Source organism: Felis catus, chromosome C1 (assembly GCF_018350175.1).
Source record: "Felis catus isolate Fca126 chromosome C1, F.catus_Fca126_mat1.0, whole genome shotgun sequence".
Taxonomy (NCBI): domain Eukaryota; kingdom Metazoa; phylum Chordata; class Mammalia; order Carnivora; family Felidae; genus Felis; species Felis catus.
In genome coordinates, this window is record NC_058375.1 from 88,416,646 (window position 1) to 88,436,210 (window position 19,565).

General features: G+C 32.8%; 1 protein-coding gene across 5 annotated transcripts in view; it reads left to right on the forward strand.

Moving 5' to 3' along the window:
• RNPC3 (RNA binding region (RNP1, RRM) containing 3) overlaps positions 1-17,366 on the forward strand; it is a 28,119-nt gene extending 10,753 nt beyond the window's left edge. Inside the window, exons 7-17 of one of the 5 annotated variants that reach the window (XR_006584599.1) lie at positions 381-523; positions 3,988-4,110; positions 5,133-5,284; positions 9,013-9,174; positions 10,464-10,558; positions 10,647-10,705; positions 12,834-12,966; positions 13,878-13,949; positions 14,973-15,031; positions 15,693-15,771; positions 16,548-17,366. Coding sequence is in view for 1 of the 5 variants with exons in the window: in XM_003990378.6 (XP_003990427.1) it covers positions 381-523; positions 3,988-4,110; positions 5,133-5,284; positions 9,013-9,174; positions 10,464-10,558; positions 10,647-10,705; positions 12,834-12,966; positions 13,878-13,937 (927 nt within the window). In the remaining 4 variants the exon portion in view is untranslated. Of the gene's footprint in view, positions 1-380; positions 524-3,987; positions 4,111-5,132; positions 5,285-9,012; positions 9,175-10,463; positions 10,559-10,646; positions 10,706-12,833; positions 12,967-13,877; positions 13,950-14,972; positions 15,772-16,547 lie in introns of all 5 variants that reach the window. The other 4 variants (XR_006584597.1, XR_006584598.1, XR_006584600.1 and 1 more) reach the window with 4 other exon arrangements.
• Positions 17,367-19,565: the final 2,199 nt, after the last annotated feature.

Consider the following 19,565-nt stretch of genomic DNA (forward strand, 5'->3'; position numbering starts at 1 on the left):
CATTCAAAAGACATAACTTCATTACGTGCATTCCCATATCAGTGAGGGTATTACCATATATCTTGCAGATCAAGAAGGAAGAGAGGATTATGGGTGGATTTTTTTTTTTTTATGCTAGCATTTTGTTGGCTAAAACTGTTGTATGGTGAAATCTAACTGTAGGAGGTTTGGAAATTTAGTCCAGCTAGGTGCGAAGGAGGAAGAAACAAGTTTTGTGATCAATTAGCCATCTTCTGTAGCAGGTGTTACTCAATGTTGCGTGTGTAAAAGAATATCGTGAGGGAAAGAGATCTGAGAATAATGTGTCTGGATGGAAATAGTTTTTCTGTTCTATAAATATCATGGATTGCTGTAGTCTTTTTGTTTTTTCTTTTAATTAGTATGAAGACTATATGCCATTACATGCACCTCTTCCACCTGCATCTCCTCAGCCACCAGAGGAACCTCCTTTGCCAGATGAGGAGGAGGAATTATCAAGTAAAGAATCAGAATATGAAAGCAGTGATGATGAAGACCGACAGAGGTTTGTAATATCAAGTAAGATTTGTTTAGATTTGAAGAAACAGAATGATTCACTTGCTCTTATTAAATTTTGCCTGTAATTGTTCGTAATTTGGGGTGATTAGAATTTGTCCCCAACCCTCCAACTCTTGACCATGCATATTAGGTACAGATTAAGACCTGGGACTATATATTAAGACCTAAGGAAAAATTTTTGGATTATGAGTGATTTTTTAGATTGACGATTATGATACTATAAAGTACAATTGATCCTCATTATTTGTGGATTGCTTATTTGTGAATGTGCCTACCTGCTAAAATTTATTTGTAACCCCAAAATCATTACTTATAGATAGGGCTTTTATGGTCTTTTGCCAATGTGGGCATGGTGCAATGATGAAAAATTTGAGTTGCTTGACGTGTGTATTCCCAGATGAGGTATAACAGGGTGACATTCTGCTCCCATACTGTTAACAGGTATCCTTTTCATGGTCTATTTAATACTAATCTTTTCACATTTTTATGCTGTTTGTTGGAGATTTTGCTGTTTAAAGCGGTTTCCAACCATAGTGTTGTAGTTCTGTCTAATGTTTACAAGATCAAGGAGGCTGTGATGTGTCTGATGGAGAAAACACATTAGATAAACCTTGTTCAGGTTGGAGCTGTAGTGCTGTTGACTGTGAGTTCAGTGTTAATGAATCAACCATATTTAAAATAAGGTGCCCTTAAACCAGAAACACATAAAACAAGGTGTTTATAGATCAGTTGGTGAAATGTTAGAGAATAGGCTTGCAGGAAACTAATCCTGACTTTCCCCTAGGGGCATTGATTCATTCATTATTCACTAATTCTTTGTGGACACTTTTTTTGGCGGAGGGGACACTTTATAAAACATAACTCTCTCGAATAACAAGAATAAGAATAGATTGTATTCATATTTTTTCAGCTTATTCCGTGAATTTTATTCACCTTTGACTATTTCCAGAGCATTTCTGAGGGATTTTATGCAAAGCCATTCATAGTTACTAATGCAAGTGAATTTATTGGTTGTTCTTGACAGCCTACATATATTTTATTTAAAGATTCTGGTGAAAAGCAGTAAGTTGTTAATAATGTCCAGGTGTATAATCCATAGCATAGCCTAGAATAGGAATTGCTAAACATTTTCTGTATAGGGCTAGAGAGTTCTGTTATAGTAGGAAAGTAGCCGTAGACAAACCTACATGAGCAGATTTGGTTGTGTTCCAGCACAACTTTCTGTTTACAAAAACAGGTAGCTGGCTGAATTTGGTCCTAAGGCTGTTAATTGGCCAATCCCTCCTCCAGCAGACTAGTATGTGCACATGATGGGAATCTTTTTTTTTTTCTTGTTTTTTAAGATTATTTATTTATTTTTAAGATTATTTATTTATTTTTAAAGTTTAATTGTTTTGAGAGAGAAAGACCAAGTGTGGGAGGGGCAGAGAGAGAGAGAGAGAGAGAGAGAGAGAGAGAGAGAGAGAGGGAAAGAGAGGGAAAGAGAGAATCCCAGGCATGCTCCACACTTGAGTGTGGATCCTGACATGGGGCTTGAACTCAGGAACCGTGAGATCATGACTTGAGCCAAAATCAAGAGTTGGATGGTCAATCAACTGGGGTCATCCAGGCGCCCCTAAGATTTTTTATATTTAAGTAATCTCTACACCAAACGTGGAGCACACCAACTGAGCCAGCCAGGTACCCCATAGGTTGGGAATCTTAGGTAACTGTACAGAAGTCAGATACAGGAATAGTTGACAGGAGTCAAAACCCAAGCAGAGAATCTAGGCAATAGTTACAAATAATCAGTAAGAATTTCACTATTAATTGAGTCAGTGTTCACTTAAGTAGTGGCTCAATATATATATTCTTTCAAGAGAAATAGTTAAAATCAAAGTGTAGGTGGAGCCAAAACTACATAAATGGGGTGACCAGAGTGTCTTCAATAGAGACATTTTAGGAAAGCTGACAGCTCTTGGTAGACTATAACTTTAACTTGTTACTGAATAAAGAACAACATAGAGTGTTGCCTTGTGTTAATTCCATAACCTCTGTAAATTTTACTTTCTTTGTAAAAATTATGCAAACTGGTGAAAACTCTGTTGTTTTATTTAGGTTTTCATTTAGGGATATAGTGAGGAATTCTCTAAGTAATTCATCTCGAGTAATGAGAATAAAGTCTTTGCATGAAACAGTCTCTGGTTTCTGCTTTTCCAGTATCTTCTGGAAATTAAAAAAAAAAAAAAGGAAAAACAAAAACCTGTACTGTTCATTCAGCAAATATTTGTTGATTACCTACCTAACTTATGCCTGGCAGTGTTGTAGAGGCTTAGTGTACTTTGAGCAGTTTGTGAACAGAGGCATGTTTTTGTATTACTAGATTTATTCATAAAATTTTGGGTAAACTATGATTGTTAAGAGGCTTTATGTTTACATAGCATAAGCTTAAATTTTTCCTCACTTAGATTTAAAGCTTATGTTAACGACTTAATTCTCTTTTCTTGAATTTTGTGTGCATGTTTATTTTGCTTCCAAATTTCACAAATGTAACTATAGATATAGAGCTATCTATGACTAGTGGTTTTTGAGCTTGTGCTCTGTGGAAACACCACGTCCGATCCTGTGGAAGATACAAAAAAGCCTAGACAAGATCTTTTCTAAATATTATTCACACTCACAATGAAGATAAACTACATACAATGTATCAATTGTTACACCTTGATAGTTATTTATAAACTACTTCAGAGTATAGTACTGTATTTGAAAACATTGTTCTCAAGTAACTTATCTTGTTTGTGTAATGATTCATGTGCAACAATTATACACAAAATGCTTTAAAATAAAAATACTTCAGTTTAGGCTATCTTTAATTAGAAGAAAAGTCAGTCAATGAAAGAGAAAAGTTACATAAGTTGTTGTATTACTGTATCCTGTTTTAACTTTTTGGCATCAGGTGTAGTCATTTTATTTGAACAACTAATAATTTTTATACTAAAACGTATCTTTTAGAGATAAATTGAAACTAAGTAAATTTCCAATTCCTTTAAAGTAAGATGAAAGTTGACCAAGGAAATTTAGAATATGAGCTTATTTTAAATTATTATCTTAATTGATGGCTTAGAAACTATACTTAATGGAGCCCTGGGTGGCTCAGTTTGTTGAACGTCCGACTTCAGCTCAGGTCATGATCTCGCGGTTCATGAGTTTGAGCCCCACATTGAGTTCTGTGCTGACAGCATGGAGCCTGGAGCCTGCTTCAGATTCTGTGTCACTCTCTCTCTGCCCTTCCCCCACTCGCACTCTGTCTCTTTCAAAAATAAACATTAAAAAAATTTTAAAAAACAGACTATACTTATGCTACATAAATCCTAATTTACTAGAATATGTCATTTATACTTATAGCTTAATTTATATTATATGCGCCTACATGAGGAATTTTTTGTTTTTATTTTTCTTTCCCTAATGTAGAATGACCAAACTAATGGAACTAGCAAATCTTCAGCCCAAAAGACCAAAAACAATAAAGCAGCAACATGTTAGAAAAAAGCGAAAAATAAAGGATATGTTGAAAACACCATCTACTGCACACAGGTAATTTTGTTTTGGGTTATGAAATAAGCATTTTCTGTGTACTTTGTCTACTTGCTTAACTTATGTCATTTAAAAACAATTATGGCAGATATTTTACTTGCCTGTTTGCCATGGAATTTTATGCATTTTAATATCTTAGATAAAATTATCATTAATTGCAATTTTAGTTTTTTTTTAGCTATTCTACAATATAATTTCCCTTGAACTTGTAAGTAACTTCATAGAGAGTTTTCTAAAAATCTTTTTTCCATTTGAAAGGAATGAGTCTTATTTTTTTAAAGTTTCATATTAAGTATAAATATGATGTATGTTTCTTACCTATGTATGTCTTGATACCACAGTTCCATGCTTTTAATCTCTATAGCAGCACAAATAACTAAAGATAAGTCATGTGAATCAAATTCAGTTTTCCAATAGCCACATTAAAGGAGTAAAAAGATGCAGATGAAATTAATTTTGATAGTATATTTTATTTATCCCATAATATCCAAAATATTATTTTAGCTTATAATTAACATAAACAATTATTGACATTCAACATTTTTTTGTACAAAGTTGTTATATTCTTGTGTGTATTTTATATGCTTATATTTTAATTTGGAAAGCAATATTTCAGGTGCTCATTAGCCACATGTTTGGCTAGTGGCAATTCTGTTGGACAGTACAGCTTTATTGTACAGCATATAGAATACAGTACATAAACATGCATATATTAAACATAGAATGAACTTCTTTGTGTATTGGTAAATATCCTCAAGTTTGGAATCAGTAGTCCCCAAGTACTGTCTCTGTCATCTAATGAGTGATATCCCTTAATCTCAATCTCCTTGTCTAACTAGGAATTTAATAATACTCATATTAGAAAATTTGTTAGGATTTATTGAAGTATTAAATGGAAGTTACTTTGTGTAATGCTTATAGTATTATGAGCACTTTATCATTGTTATGGTAAATATGAAATGAAGTTTTACTCAGGATTTTATTTGCAATTACAAAGTAATGCTGTCACTGTTTATAAACAGCAGTTTACATCCAGTGCTGTTACCTTCGGATGTATTTGACCAACCACAACCTGTAGGTAATAAGAAAATTGAATTTCATATATCTACTGACATGCCATCTGCATTTAAGAAAGATCTAGAAAAAGAAAAAAATTGTGAAGAACAAAATTATGGTAAGCATATTCTAGTTCTTTATTTAATATGCTATGTAAAAATTCTTAATCTGCTTTTTGTGTTAGAATTAAATATTTGAAATATGCAGACTTCCTTAATATCATGAAATACTATCCATTTTGAACTTTTTCCTGTAATCAAAATTAGTGCTTAATGATGAGACCATCACTGTTGCCTTTTGCTAGCAATGAACTATGGGATGAAATTTAGTCTGGTTTTTGCTGATGTTTACACTAAAAATACAATAGAAAAGTTTCTTCTGTTGACTTATGTTTTCATTGTTAGATGTGATGTTGTATTATTGATTAGGAAACAAGCTATGTGACTATTGTGTCTGTTGTAGATTTCATGTAAATTTTTTTTTTTATCCAAAAGACATGGAAGATTGTTTACTAAGATGGTGTTAAGTGTAAAGATTATTAACATTACAGATACTTTTTCTGCTTACTTTAGGCATTAATTTGATATTATAATAACATTCCTTTTTTTTAATCTTGTTTTTTAATTTTGGAAATAATACGAGCTTATAGAAAATAAACATATAAAGTAACATTTTAAGAGTTAACACCTCAAACCCCACTGTGCCCTATCTTACTCCATAGAAGACGGCCATTGTTAATAATGTAGAATATAGTTATTCTTCAGACCTTATCCTACACATGTGTAAACACGTTTTCTTTTTTTTTTAAATGGGCATCATGTTTTATGTATTTGCCATTCACTTAATATTGACTTATTGAAAGTGTAGAGCATAGCAGACTTTGTGCTCGACACTAAAAGGCAAGTTAGGCATTGTCTCTGACCTCTTGGAGTTTAAAATCTAGTGGGAGTGGCTTACTGTATTAGAACATAAAATATATACCTTATTTTGTTTTATGGTTGCATAATACTACATAGTCTAGTTGCATTAATCTTTATTTTTATTTTTTTTTAATGTTTATATATTTTTGAGACAGGGAGAGAGAGAGAGAGATAGCATGAGTGAGGGAGGGGCAGAGAGAGAGACACACAGAATCCGAAGCAGGCTCCAGGCTCTGAGCTGTCAGCACAGAGCCTGATGCAGGGCTTGAGCCCACGAACTGTGAGATCATGACCTGAGCCAAAGTTGGATGCTCAACTGACCGAGCCACCCAAGTGCCCTTCATCAATCTTTATTTAACCATGCTCTGTTGGTAGAAGTTGAGGTTGTTTCTGTTTACTATTTGAGAAACCACTGGAACATAAATTTTTGCACATGTGTTTTTGAGCACTTATGTGAATATATGATCAGAGTTCCAATAACTGTTAGAAAGTGAGTGGAAAAACTGCTTTTAAGTCCTTTCTCAGGGTTAGTGAGAAGGCATTACCTTTTTTTCTTCTTCTTTTTTTTTTTTTTTTTTTAAGAGAATGGTATGATGCCTCCATCTGTACTCTTTTCCTGGCCCTGCTGGCATTAGGGTTGGGCTTGTGTCAGCCATCTGACCATAATCTCCACCAGAGAGGCAGCATGTGCAGTACCCCGGCCCCAGAGCACAGTGCCCATCACAGAAGAGGAGATAATAAATATTGTGAGAAACAACCAAGATGATCCAAGTAAACTGCTTGGCCTGGTCTAAATGTCTAAATATTAGCTATTGTTGTTTAATAAACGAACAGTAGGTAGAGCACAGATAGCTCCTTTTTTGTTTATATATATATATACACACATATATATATGTGTATATATATGCATATATATATACACATATATATATACACATATATACATATGTATATACACATATATATGTATATATATGTGTATATATATATATATTATATATATATATATGTATATATATATGTTTATTTATTTAGAGAGAGTGAGCCCAACCAGGGGAGGGACACAGAGAGAGAGGGAGAAAGAGAATCCCAAGCAGGTTCTTATGCCATCAGCGTAGAGCCCGATTCAAGACTCAAACCCACAAACTGAGATCATGATCTGAACCAAGATCAAGAGCCCAATGCTTAACTGACTGAGCCACCCAGACACCCCTATATTTTTCTTTTTGTATATTTTTCTTTCTTGTTTCATGTTAGTCACCCTTACATGCAATATTTTTAGTTTTTAAGTTTAATTTTCTCAAAGGTTTAGACCTGTATGAGAGGGTAATAGTCTTCCCATTCTACATCAGTGCAAGTAGTAATGTTGAGGTAATAGTAGAAGCAGTCTTAAAGTTTTTTTTCTTATTGATGCTTTCAGGCCACAGGAGATCTGTTTGTACAACAATTTTTCAACATTATGTACAAACTTTTGTAATTCTAAATATGGCATATTCTTTGCACTATTTTCATAGCTTTTTAGTTTTTTGGTAGTATGACTAGAATTTTTCTAGTGAATGTTTAACCCTAACCCTATCCTTCCCATACCAGTTTAATTTTTGCTGAAGGTAAAATTCATGTTTTGTAAATGAAATCTTTAATGTTGCTATATAAAATTTAAAATTTGCCATGTTGGGGAACCTGGATAGGTCAGTTTGTTAAGTGTTAGACTTCAACAGTTCAGGTCATGACCTTGCAGTTTGTGAGTCCAAGCCCCACATTGGGCTTTGTGCTGATAGCTTAGAGCCTGGAGCCTGCTTCAGATTTCGTGTCTCCCTCTCTCTCTGCCCCTCCCTGCTTGTTTGTTCTTTCTCTCTCAAAAATAAATAAACATTCAAAAAATTTTTAAGGGGCGCCTGGGTGGCGCAGTCGGTTAGGCGCCGACTTCAGCCAGGTCACGATCTCGCGGTCCGTGAGTTCAAGCCCCGCGTCAGGCTCTGGGCTGATGGCTCGGAGCCTGGAGCCTGTTTCCGGTTCTGTGTCTCCCTCTCTCTCTGCCCCTCCCCCGTTCATGCTCTGTCTCTCTCTGTCCCAAAAATAAATAAACGTTGAAAAAAAAAAAATTAAAAAAAAAAATTTTTAAAAATTGCAGTGTTTTTGAATTTTCCTAGTCAGTAATCTCTTAAGTATGAGTACTTGTTTTTCTGTACTTCTTGCAGGATCCAAGAGTAGGATTGACTTTTTTTTTGGTGGGAGAGTGGGGAGAGATTTAATGAAGTTTTTTTGGTAACTTCGAATGAAAGTGTCTTATGATTTCAGCAAATGTTCTGATCTTAATCTTTTAATCTTTGATGGTTGTTTTCTAATATTCTGATGTAACATTATGAAGTCATCAAATGCATTGTATAATCTTGAATGACCACATGCCATTACAGAATGCCTTTGATAGTTATGTAATTTATTTAATAAATTGCAGATTTCTTTCATGTAATTATTCATAGTTCAGAGTGGGTAGGTTAAACAAAATACTGTTGACACCCCCTCCCCTCCAACACACATTTCTGCTTATCTTGCTCACCACATTTAATTAGATATCCCCTCTGGCACCTCGAACTAAATTCCTTGAAAATAAATTCATTTTCTTTCCACTTTGCAAGCTCTTACAGGTAGCAACACAAAGCAACCATTTGGCTGTTTAGCTTTTGTCTGTGTCTGTTTCATGTTACAGTGACAGAGTTTAATAGCCATGGTAAAAACCATATGGTCTGAAAAGCCTAAAATATTTGCTATTTGAACATTTACAGAAAAAGTTTGCCTACAGAAAAGTTCTAAAGCATTGAGAAAAACACTACAGAGTTTTAGTGCCAGAAGATACCTTAAAATGGAAAACAAAACCTGTTTTGAAGGGAGGGAATTTTTAATTGCTGATGTTAACATTAACTTTTAGATTTACCTGCTACTGAAGGTGATGCACCCAATGTAGGATTTGGAAAAATCTTCCCCAAACCTAATTTGAACATCACAGAGGAGATTAAAGAAGACTGTGATGAAATGCCATCAGAGTGTATTTCTAGAAGGGAGTTGGAAAAAGGCAGAATTTCTAGAGAAGGTAATTTTGTGAAATAAACCAGTGCTCATTCCATTTCTTTGATGCTTCAGAAACAACAAAACTTTTCATGTTCTTTACCATATTTAAGGCATATCCTTCAAAACATCTTTCCAGTTAATGTTTTTAATCACTTTTTTTTTGATTTTTAATACCCATATTCGGTAGGGAGGAAAGTGTCTCTCAATACAGTGTTTTCAGTCTATATATAATTGGAAAAAATTTTTGTTTTCATTCCTAAAACTTTCATATGACATTTAAAAAAATCAAGTGGCCCATAATTTGTAGTTCTATATTCCAAATGCAGTAGATATATCATCACAATATTGTGTCTGAGATGCATGCAAAGCAGTTGTTTGTTTTAAAAAAAAAGTTTCAATTTTGTAGTGATTAAAGTCTGTGTTTATGGATTTTATTTCCTAACATGATAGTTTTTTATTTCTAAAGAATTTTTCCTGTTTTACTACATTTTAGGAAATTAGGGGTTTTAATTGACGTGTAGCATGTTATAATTTTTTCCATAATAATGGGAAATAACCCTCCAGCTATCATTTTTGCATAGAATGTCAGTTGTTAGGAACTGATAATTGACACTTAATAGGAGTAACTGTATTCAGTTACTGTGATTCAGAAGCCACAGTTTGTATGAAATACTTGATTATCAGGTTTGACTAAATTAATACTTAAATTTGACTGTGTTTGTGCCTGGTGGTTTGGGAAATTGACTTTAAGCAAAACAGTGACACAAATGGTTGATAACATTAAATTGCTTCAGTCTTTTTAATAAAGTAACATCATAAAGGAGCCTCAATAATAGATATTTTATTGGATAAGTTTTGGTTATTCTAGATGCCTGATTTTTTTTTTTTTTTTAAATGTTGATTTATTTTTGAGAGAGATAGATAGAGCATAAGTGGGGGGAGGGGCAGAGAGGGAGGAAGACCCAGAATCTGAAGCAGGCTCCAGGCTCAAAGCTGTCAGCACAGAGCCCCACGTGGGGCTCAAACTCACAAACTGTGAGATCATGACCTGAGCCAAAGTCACATGCTTAACTGACTGAGCCACCCAGTGCCCCTAGATGCCTTAAGTTCTTAAATTTATTTTCATATTATCAACTCACATTTTTAGTGGGTATTTTTGTTAATAATACTGCTATTAATGGCTGTAGTTTTGACAATTTCATATGCTTTTTTCATCTATTTAACATTTGTATTTGTTATTATGGTTTTTCTTTGAAAAAAATTAATGAAAAAATACTAATTTTATATTGTTTTGTTTTCCTTTTAAATAAGAAATGGAAACACTTTCAGTTTTCAGAAGTTATGAACCTGGTGAACCAAACTGTAGAATTTACGTAAAGAATTTAGCTAAACATGTTCAAGAAAAGGTAAGTTGAAATTTATAAATTGGCTTTTTATTTTACCTTTTTTTTCCCCTGAACCTTCTTATTTTTCTTTTTCTTATTAAAATTCTAGGACCTTAAGTTTATTTTTGGGAGATATGTTGACTTTTCTTCAGAAACACAACGGATAATGTAAGTGGAAGCATATTCTTAAATTTTTTTATTTTATCTGTTACAAATTAACCCCTTTTTATCCCAGCATTTTCCCTGTTGCATAAGTTTTAGATATCTAAAGCAGTAGTCAGCAAACTTCTTTGTAAATGGGCAGGTAGCAGACATTTTCTATTTTTAATTTATTACAGGCCATAAAGTGTCTGTTGGAGCTACTCAGTTCTACTTTTGTAGTATGAAAGCAGGCATAAACAATACATAAACTATTATTTATGGCTGAGTTCCAATAAAACTTTATTTATACAAGTAGCATAAATTCCAGTGTTAGTCCCCAGTTGTAAAGCAGTGGTTCTCAAACTTTACCCTGAGTAAAAATCACCTGGAGAGCTTGGTAAAAACAGTTTCTTCAGTCCATCTGGGTTGAGGTAAGACCCATGAATTTGTATTTCTAAAAAGCTCATGGATGATGCCAAAGCTGCTGGTCCAAAGACTACACTTTGGAAACTACTGCTTTAATAACTCATGCAGGAATATATAGCAGTCAGGCCTAATTTTCAGATTCTTAACATTGGTAGTAACTTCCCTTCTTTTAATTAGTCTGCATTAAGCAAGTCTCCCACTTTTTGTGAGAGCAAAAGAAATGGATGTGATTTGTAAATGAGTTAAAAGCTAATGTTTAGAGTTAGAATATCATTCTTTAAAATGCCATCATTAGTTAACTCAAGTATTTAAGACCCTCAACCATATAAATTAGAAGTAGGGAAAAGTAGAAAAGGAAAAGAGACACTTGAGTAGAGGTAAAAGAGTGGAGATAAAAGAGTAACTGGAACTAGTTAGTCTTGTTTTAATCTTTTGAAGTCTGCTGGCTTGTTTATACTTGTCAGTGGCAAATATCTTCTTATACTATACCAATAGTTTCTGTTGCTAGGCATGCAAAATACTGTTCCTTTATCTTGTTTCTACTTTTGAATCATTATAAGAAACAGAAGAATATATGTATGAAATGTTTAGTGTACATAAATACATATGTGTGTGTGTGTCTATCCATTTCCTCTGTTTTTTTGTATTGCTGCATTTAGAATTTGAGAGGAAAGATAATTCTATATGGAGAAAGCTGTATATGTCAAAATGATCAATTAATTGTTTTCCATGGGACTCGTCATGTGAATTAAAAAAAAAATTACTGCATTTTTAAAGTGCTTTGTATGGACTATCACAGTTGTAGGCAGTACTTTAGTTGTAAATTACAGTTTGGTTTTTCCGATTTTCTAATATAGTTTTCCAAAAAATGTTGAAAAATGAATATGCTATAAAATAATAGAACACTACACTTAGAATAAAAAAAATCTGATATCTGTTTCACTCTAACTTTATCTGTATGACCTTGAAGTCACTCATTCTCTGTAGGCGTCACTTGTAAAAATGATTTTGACTAGATAATAAAGTCCGTTTCTACTTTGAAATTCTATGTTACTTTTCTGTGGTACCTCTCAGCCTTTCTGTTCTTGGTTATGTAGTTGTTTTTTGTCACTTGGGTAGATAGTATTGAGTTGGCTGTATGAAATTTTTTAAAAATAGAGCTACAAAATAAAAATTTAAATTTGTTTTCATAGTTTCTAGCAATATAATTTTTAAACAATGTAAATACAGCATGGCAGAGTATCTCTTTGACAAGCACATGTTGGGAAACAGTGATAATGAGAGCTAAGCCTTAGGCTGTCTTCCCATCGCCACATGGGTGACTTCCCTGGTCACTGAGGCAGTGCATGTATGTTGGGGTGACATTTTCCCTTTTCTATAAGTTGTACCAAAACATCTACTTAACTTCCTTCATTTGTAACATTCCTTCAAACAAAGTAATTTGGTACCCCCCAAAAAATAAATAAAAATAAACTACCTAAATACATTTAACATAGCTTTAAAAAGCTAGATATAAGCACATTATCAACTTTTATTACGTAGAATCAATTTTAGAACAGAATACAAAACATAATTTTAAGAAGTCTTGAGTAATGTTCTAATCAGACACTGTAGTCATTTATACTCTGAAATAGAAAAAATTTTAGATGTTTGACACATTTCTATTCCCCTCATCAAAATTGTTTGACATTCTTTAAATCAAAACCTCTTTTTCTTTCTTGACTTCTAGGTTTGATATACGTTTGATGAAAGAAGGTCGCATGAAAGGACAAGCTTTCATTGGACTTCCAAATGAAAAAGCAGCAGCAAAAGCCTTAAAGGAAGCTAATGGATATGTTCTTTTTGGAAAACCTATGGTGGTTGTATCCTTTAAACAGTCTTTTCCAAAGACAATGTGTCTTTTAAGCAGAAGGGTATACTTGCAACTAATTTTTATGTTATTGTTAAGAAGTCTCAACACTTGGCATTCTAGCTCCAGATGCTCAGTTACAAACATACTTAGCTGAATCAGGTGGTTGTTTAGATTTTTATTGGAGAATAGAGGAACCTCAGCAGCATGGGGTTATTAAAATTTAGCCATGTTTAAACATTTCATTTCTACAGCTCAGTAGTACATTTTTATGCTAAGCCTAAAAGACTATAGTATTCACAAATCCACTAGGAGTCATTTAAAAAAGATATGATTCACTGCAGTTTTACTGTTTTATTTTGTAATTCATATTTCTATTTGAAAATTTACCAAAATATATTATTGATTAAACGTTCTGCTTTTAGTAGTTAATGCAGTTTGCAAGATAGAAATCAGAGGGATATATGTAGTGAAGGTCCAGGTGTAAAAAAAATGACTATAAAGGTAAATTTTGTACTTTTGCAAATCATGAGCAGCAGGTAGGCACTCAAAAAAAAATTTGACAAATGTCTGATAGTAGGAAGACAAGTATAAGAGATACATTTTAAAAACTGTACTTCTGGAGCGCCTGGGTGGCTCAGTCGGTTGAACATCCGACTTCGGCTCAGATCATGATCTTAAGGTTCATGGGTTCAAGCCCCACATCAGGCTCTGTGCTGACAGCTCAGAGCCTGGAACCTGCTTCGGATTCTGTGTCTCCTATCTCTGCTCCTCCCCTGCTCATGCTCTGCGTCTCTCAAAAATAAATAAACATTAAAAAAATTTAAAAACTGTACTTCTACCCTATATTAGAATGTTCTTAATAATTATTTAGAGAGGATTACTGTCATGTTTGTGAAGGAAACCTTAATTTTTAAATATTAGCAATTTGCTCGATCTGCTAGACCAAAACAAGATTCTAAAGAAGGAAAAAGAAAGTGTTAAAAATTAATAAAGGTAAGTGTGGATATAACATAATAAAAGAACAAACTGTCTTGAGATAAAATTAAGGAAAGATAAAAGCCTGATAGTGATAAATTCGGTATCTCCTAAGGTTTTTAAAGGATGTGAATCAATTGATCGATACACCCATGTCTCTATCTCTCTGTGTCACTGTGCAGTTAATTCTCAGTGAATTTCAAAATTTTAACTACCTTATGAATAAAGCCCATATGTATGTAAAAATTTAGTTTGGAGAATGAATTTATGAGAGGAATGAGTCTTTGTCTTAAATCTTTTTCTAGCTAGAGGAAAGCAATGCTTCTTAAACTTTAATATGTACTATGGTATTCCGAAGGTCTGATAAAACAGTTTGCTAGGCTTCCCCTCACCCTCACCCATTTCCTAACTCAGTAGGTCTGGAGTAGGGGTCTTGGGTAGTCAGTCATCCCAGTTTTCCTGTGCTGAGACTGGGAAAATGTCTACCAAGCCAAGACAAATTGGTCACTCTTAATGGGCCTAAGAATGTGCATTACTAATTATATATGTCACAGAACTATTTACATATTTTTTGAGGCAAGAAATTTTTTGCCTTTCCAATAAGTAATTTTAATGCGTACTTAAGTAATTTAATGATTAGAAGTGGTAGAATTAACCATTTTAAGCTTCAAAGTTTGTGTTACATTGTTTGATTTTAGGAAATCAAATGAGTAGAAATACATTCATTTTGTTTTATTTTAAATCTTCCTGCCTTTATAAACTGGAGGAACATGAAATAACTTGGTCAACTTCACTGGTGTTAAGCTGAAAAAAATATAATTAGGGAAAATTTTGCAAAATGTTTATTTCTTTTGTGAAATGCCATGATAATTTGAATTTTGTGAAGTATATATCCTGATGTAGTCAGAATTCTTACAAATACCTTAATGGACCAGTTAAAAATAAACAATTTTCAGTGTGTGTTTAAAAAAGTAATTTATTTGTAAATATAATGTGAAAACTGAGAAAAAAATTAAACTGCATTCTGCTGTTCTTCTTTAGAAGCATTCCTGCGTAAATACTGCTGTAATACTGTCATACAAAGTGTATCCTTTCTTGTTGTATCCTTTTTGGGGCAGTGTTTTTTGTTCTTCCTAGAAATGTTTTGTCACTTTCCCACTCATGGATTCAGAATAAGCAATAGTTTTTTATAATTTTATTCAAATGAGTTATTTTTAAAATTATCAACATTGATTGGACAAATCATTTATGTGGTGTTTTTTTTGTTTTTTGGGGAGTTTTTTTGTTTGTTTTTTTGTTGTTTTGTTTTTTTTTTGTTGTTGTTTTTGTTTTTTTGGTTTTTTTGCTTTGTTGCTGAATTTTCTATGCCGTTCTTGAGGTTATGTAATTTTTCCAGGGAAAGTTAGTGAATCAGGTCAACGTATTTACTTGGAGAATGTATGCATTTGCTTTAACACAGAAATTAGTCTTGTTTCTTATATTTATGTATTTCCTAAACCTAATTCAGTAACATGCCTTCTGTTTTATGATGTATCTGGTTTAGGTGTTCTATATAATGTGTTGTAAATTTTGTTTGGGGAAAGGATTTTTTTCATTTAAAAAAGTACACATAATGAAAATTAAAATAACTGGATTTCCTTGTCAGTTCCAAATAAGAGGAGCAGACCTCACATCTCAGGTTTTAATATTGATATGTCTTTTGAGATAGATAGCAAGCAGAAGTATCTTTTTTCCTCTTTCTTTTTCTAAACAAAACAAAAGGAATAAGAAAAGAGGAACAGAGAGGAGAAGACATAATGTTGACTCAGGGTAGCACATTAAGTGAAAAGAAACAATACTGGTAGGTATACATAATAACAATGGTTTCCAGACTAGTTGATGACTGGTATTACCCAAAACAGTGGTTTTTAATCCTGGCCACATTTTGGAATCACCTGAGAAACTTTTCAAAAATACTGATAAAGAAAAAAGAAAAAAACCCCTGAAAAATAACACTATTGCTTAGGTTTCTCTCCATTTTGATTTAATTGGTCTGGCGTACAACATAGATACTGGAATTTTTCAACCCTCCTAATGTGTGACCAAGGTTGAGAACCACTGAGGAAGGTTTTTACATATAAAGATTCCTGGGCTTTCTCCTAAAACTAATAAATCAGAATTTCTGTGAATGAGACCAAGAATCTAATTCGAAAAGGTTCCTTCAGTAGTTACAAGGGCTGACCAGTTTAGATACTACTTAGATTAAAATAGTTAGATGCCTAGCCATCCAACCTTCTACAAGTAGGAAAATCAAGAATTAGAGCCTCTACATTTCTTGCAAATTCTATTCCTAGTACTATGAAAATAATTCAAAATTCTGTTAATAAATTATCACTCTGAGTACGAAAATTTGCAGATGTTGAAATTGCTATTTTTTAATAGAGACAGTTAAAATGTTTTATTTTCTAATGTTATAAATCCGTTTCCATATAAGCTGTTTATGTTGACAATCAAAAATTTGTAGTACTGACATGATTCACTAATTTTCTAAATATAAATGTTTTAGCTTTTAGTTATTTTAAAACAATTGAAATGTTTTATAATCATTATTTTTAATGAATTCTTACGGTGTTTTAGGTTCCTTTTGCTTCCATGTCTTCCAACTGCTTTCCAACTTTGAGGAGAAGAAATTGACACCTGGACTATGGAACTGTGCGTAACAGCTTTTAAAGTATATTTAAAAATTAAATCTATATGCATTTAAATCTGTTTATTGGGGATATATTACATGTATTTTAATCATCTTCCTCATATATAATAAATTATTTTCTTTCCAATAAATGTTCTTAATTTTTCTTTATGTTTAATACATTTGGAAAGTGTAATTTGATAATTACATAAAAAATTTTCCAGGTAAAAATTTTTTTTCAGGTAATTTTACAATACTAAATAGAAATTTTCTTTTATGATTATGGATACAGCTCTTTTTTCATTCTTACCTGGATACCACTGCACTCACATACTTTTTTTTTTTTTTTAAATAATGTTACTACTTATTTCTTGTAATTATTTTAGGAGTGGTTTGTTTGGCTATGAGTTTTGCTGTTTTTTGTTGTTGCTTGTTTTGTTTTAGTAGTGGGAGATTTTTCCCACTACAGGGGATTTGTATTCTTGTTCTTAATTGTCTTTTATTTTGGTGCCCCCAAACCTTAAAGGTGTAAATGTTTCCCATACAAAAGTATCCTGTTATCTTAGTGAAATTAGTTTCAGCTATGTGTTAATATAAAACTTTGATATATTTAATTTGTTTATTAAAAGTGTCCTGTGAATATGTAATAGTAGCTTCATCTTAGAATCACTGCCCAAAGACTTGGGTCTTTGTTAGAAAGCTGTTGTGAATCACAGTTTATTCTTCATAGCATTGTGAAATAAAGAAAATAGAAATTTTAAAGGTAAGCATTAGAAGTATGGTGAAGTGAATCCGGGAACATGCTCGTGTTTAGATGTCAAATATGTAAAGAAGACTAAGGAATAGGCAGAAGCCAAATGAAGAAGGTATCTCAAGTAGGAAGGGGTGGTCAACTACATCAGATCTGTTCTTAACACACCTCTCTCCTGACAAACTGATTTGATAGATGGAAGAAATGAGAGGAGGTAAATTTAATATAGTGAGAAATGAAGATGACTGTTAGAAGAGTCTTGCTCTCAAGGGGAATAGAAAAATGTACTCTTAATCTAGGGAGATACAGTATTAAAAAGGTTTTTGATTTTGTTTTGTTTTATAAAGATTGAGGATATAGCATGTTTGTATGGACTAATCCAGTAGAGGAAAAAGCAAAACCAAGTATGATAGGAGGGAAAGGGATATTGCTGGAGGTACAGATACGGTGTACAAATAGAAGAGTTAGTTTTAAAGATGGGCATGAAACATCTCATTAATAGCAACAGAAGGGACAGATTGTGTAAGTCTAAATGGTTATAGTTTGGTAGATACATAGTAGGAGCATGTAGAAGTTGTGTTCTATTTTTTTCAGTGAAATAGGAAGGAAGCAAGATCATGAAGAGGAAAAGAGTGTTGGATCCAGGGGCAAAAAGGAAGGTGTAAAATAGACACTTGAATGGCAGAGTGAATAGACTTAGAAGGATGGCTAGAAGGTACTTAAGTGGTGTTTTGAAGTCTGTTGTTAATTTAAGTGACACTAGTCAAATAGTTCTGTGTTCATTTCCAAGTATTCTAGAATTGGTGCTATCACTAAGTAGACAGAATTGAATTTAATTATAATTGAAATATTCCTAGGTGAATACAGCCAAGTGGGAGAAATGAAAAAGTGTTGATACACTCAAGGGAATGAGTATAAAGAAGTGGTGTAGAAAGAGATCTGGGTAAAGAGCAAAGTGAGAAAATGAAGGTTAAGACACAATGGAGAAATGGTATGATCAATTACAGATTGCAGTATGATTAAAGATATGTTGGAGTTATATACTAGAGTAAGAAGTACAAATTTGGGAGGTTGAAATAAGAGAATAAGGTGACGGCAATTGACAATAGTAGAGAGAATACGGTAATTAGTGACTGCAAGTTCCAGGATGTGGACATGGTAGTTGAGTGAAAGCAGAGTCATGGAAAGAGATTAATTAAAGATACTGAGAAACTTGGGTATTAAAAGAAATATCTAAGTGGATTTTGAGATTATTAAGATTTATGACAGGAGCAGTGAGCTAAGAGCTAAATAAAATTATTCCTTAGAACATGTAATTATATCAGGTATGCAAAAAACAGTTTTTAAAAATTAATCATAAAACTTTTCTACAGTGACAGGAAGTTCAGGTTAATTTACTGAAAAGTGGTATACTGCAGTGGTTTTATAGATGTATATTCTAACATCACATCTTGTTTCTAAGGCTTAATTGCTTTATGGCCTTGGTCAAGTTATTACCTTCTCTATCAGTTTCCCTGGGCATAATCATAATACTTAGGGTTGTTGTAAAGATGTGTGATGAATATAAAATACTTAACGAGTCTGATATATGTATATCTATATAATATTCAAATTCTCCATAAATATTAACTCTTGTAGTAGTAGTTGTGGTGGTTCTCAACTCACACCGATTCCAAAGGTGACATAAACATTCTGAGATCTTAGACAGACAGTCATTTCTCCACTGTGATGACCAGAACTTCTATTGCCTCTGTTCAGCAGGAAAATTTCCTCTATTATTCAAGTTTCTTCTAGCTGATCTAAGAAGTAAATTGACATGAGACATAATTCATAATTTCAAGAAATGTGCTTCTTCAAAATATAATCTTTCAGTAAAACATAAGAAAATGTTCAGTATCAGAACTCAAGCTTATCTTTAGTTTCTCTGTAATAAGGAAGCCACAAGTAGATAAATCTATGTTCAGTAATTGTTTCATTATTTTATCATATTTGGAAATGATTTATTAGATATTCCTTAAATTTACCTTAACTCCTCAGTTAGCAAAACTTTTAGGTTTCAGATTACCAAAAAGATTTGGGGACAATATTTTAAAAGTTTACCTAAAACCTTTTTATCTTACCTATATCTGTCTAACTTACTTGTTCTTAACAATTATGTGTAGGTTGCCCACAAAAACAACTCTGTCTGCAGAATCTGACATTATTCTCAGTTTAT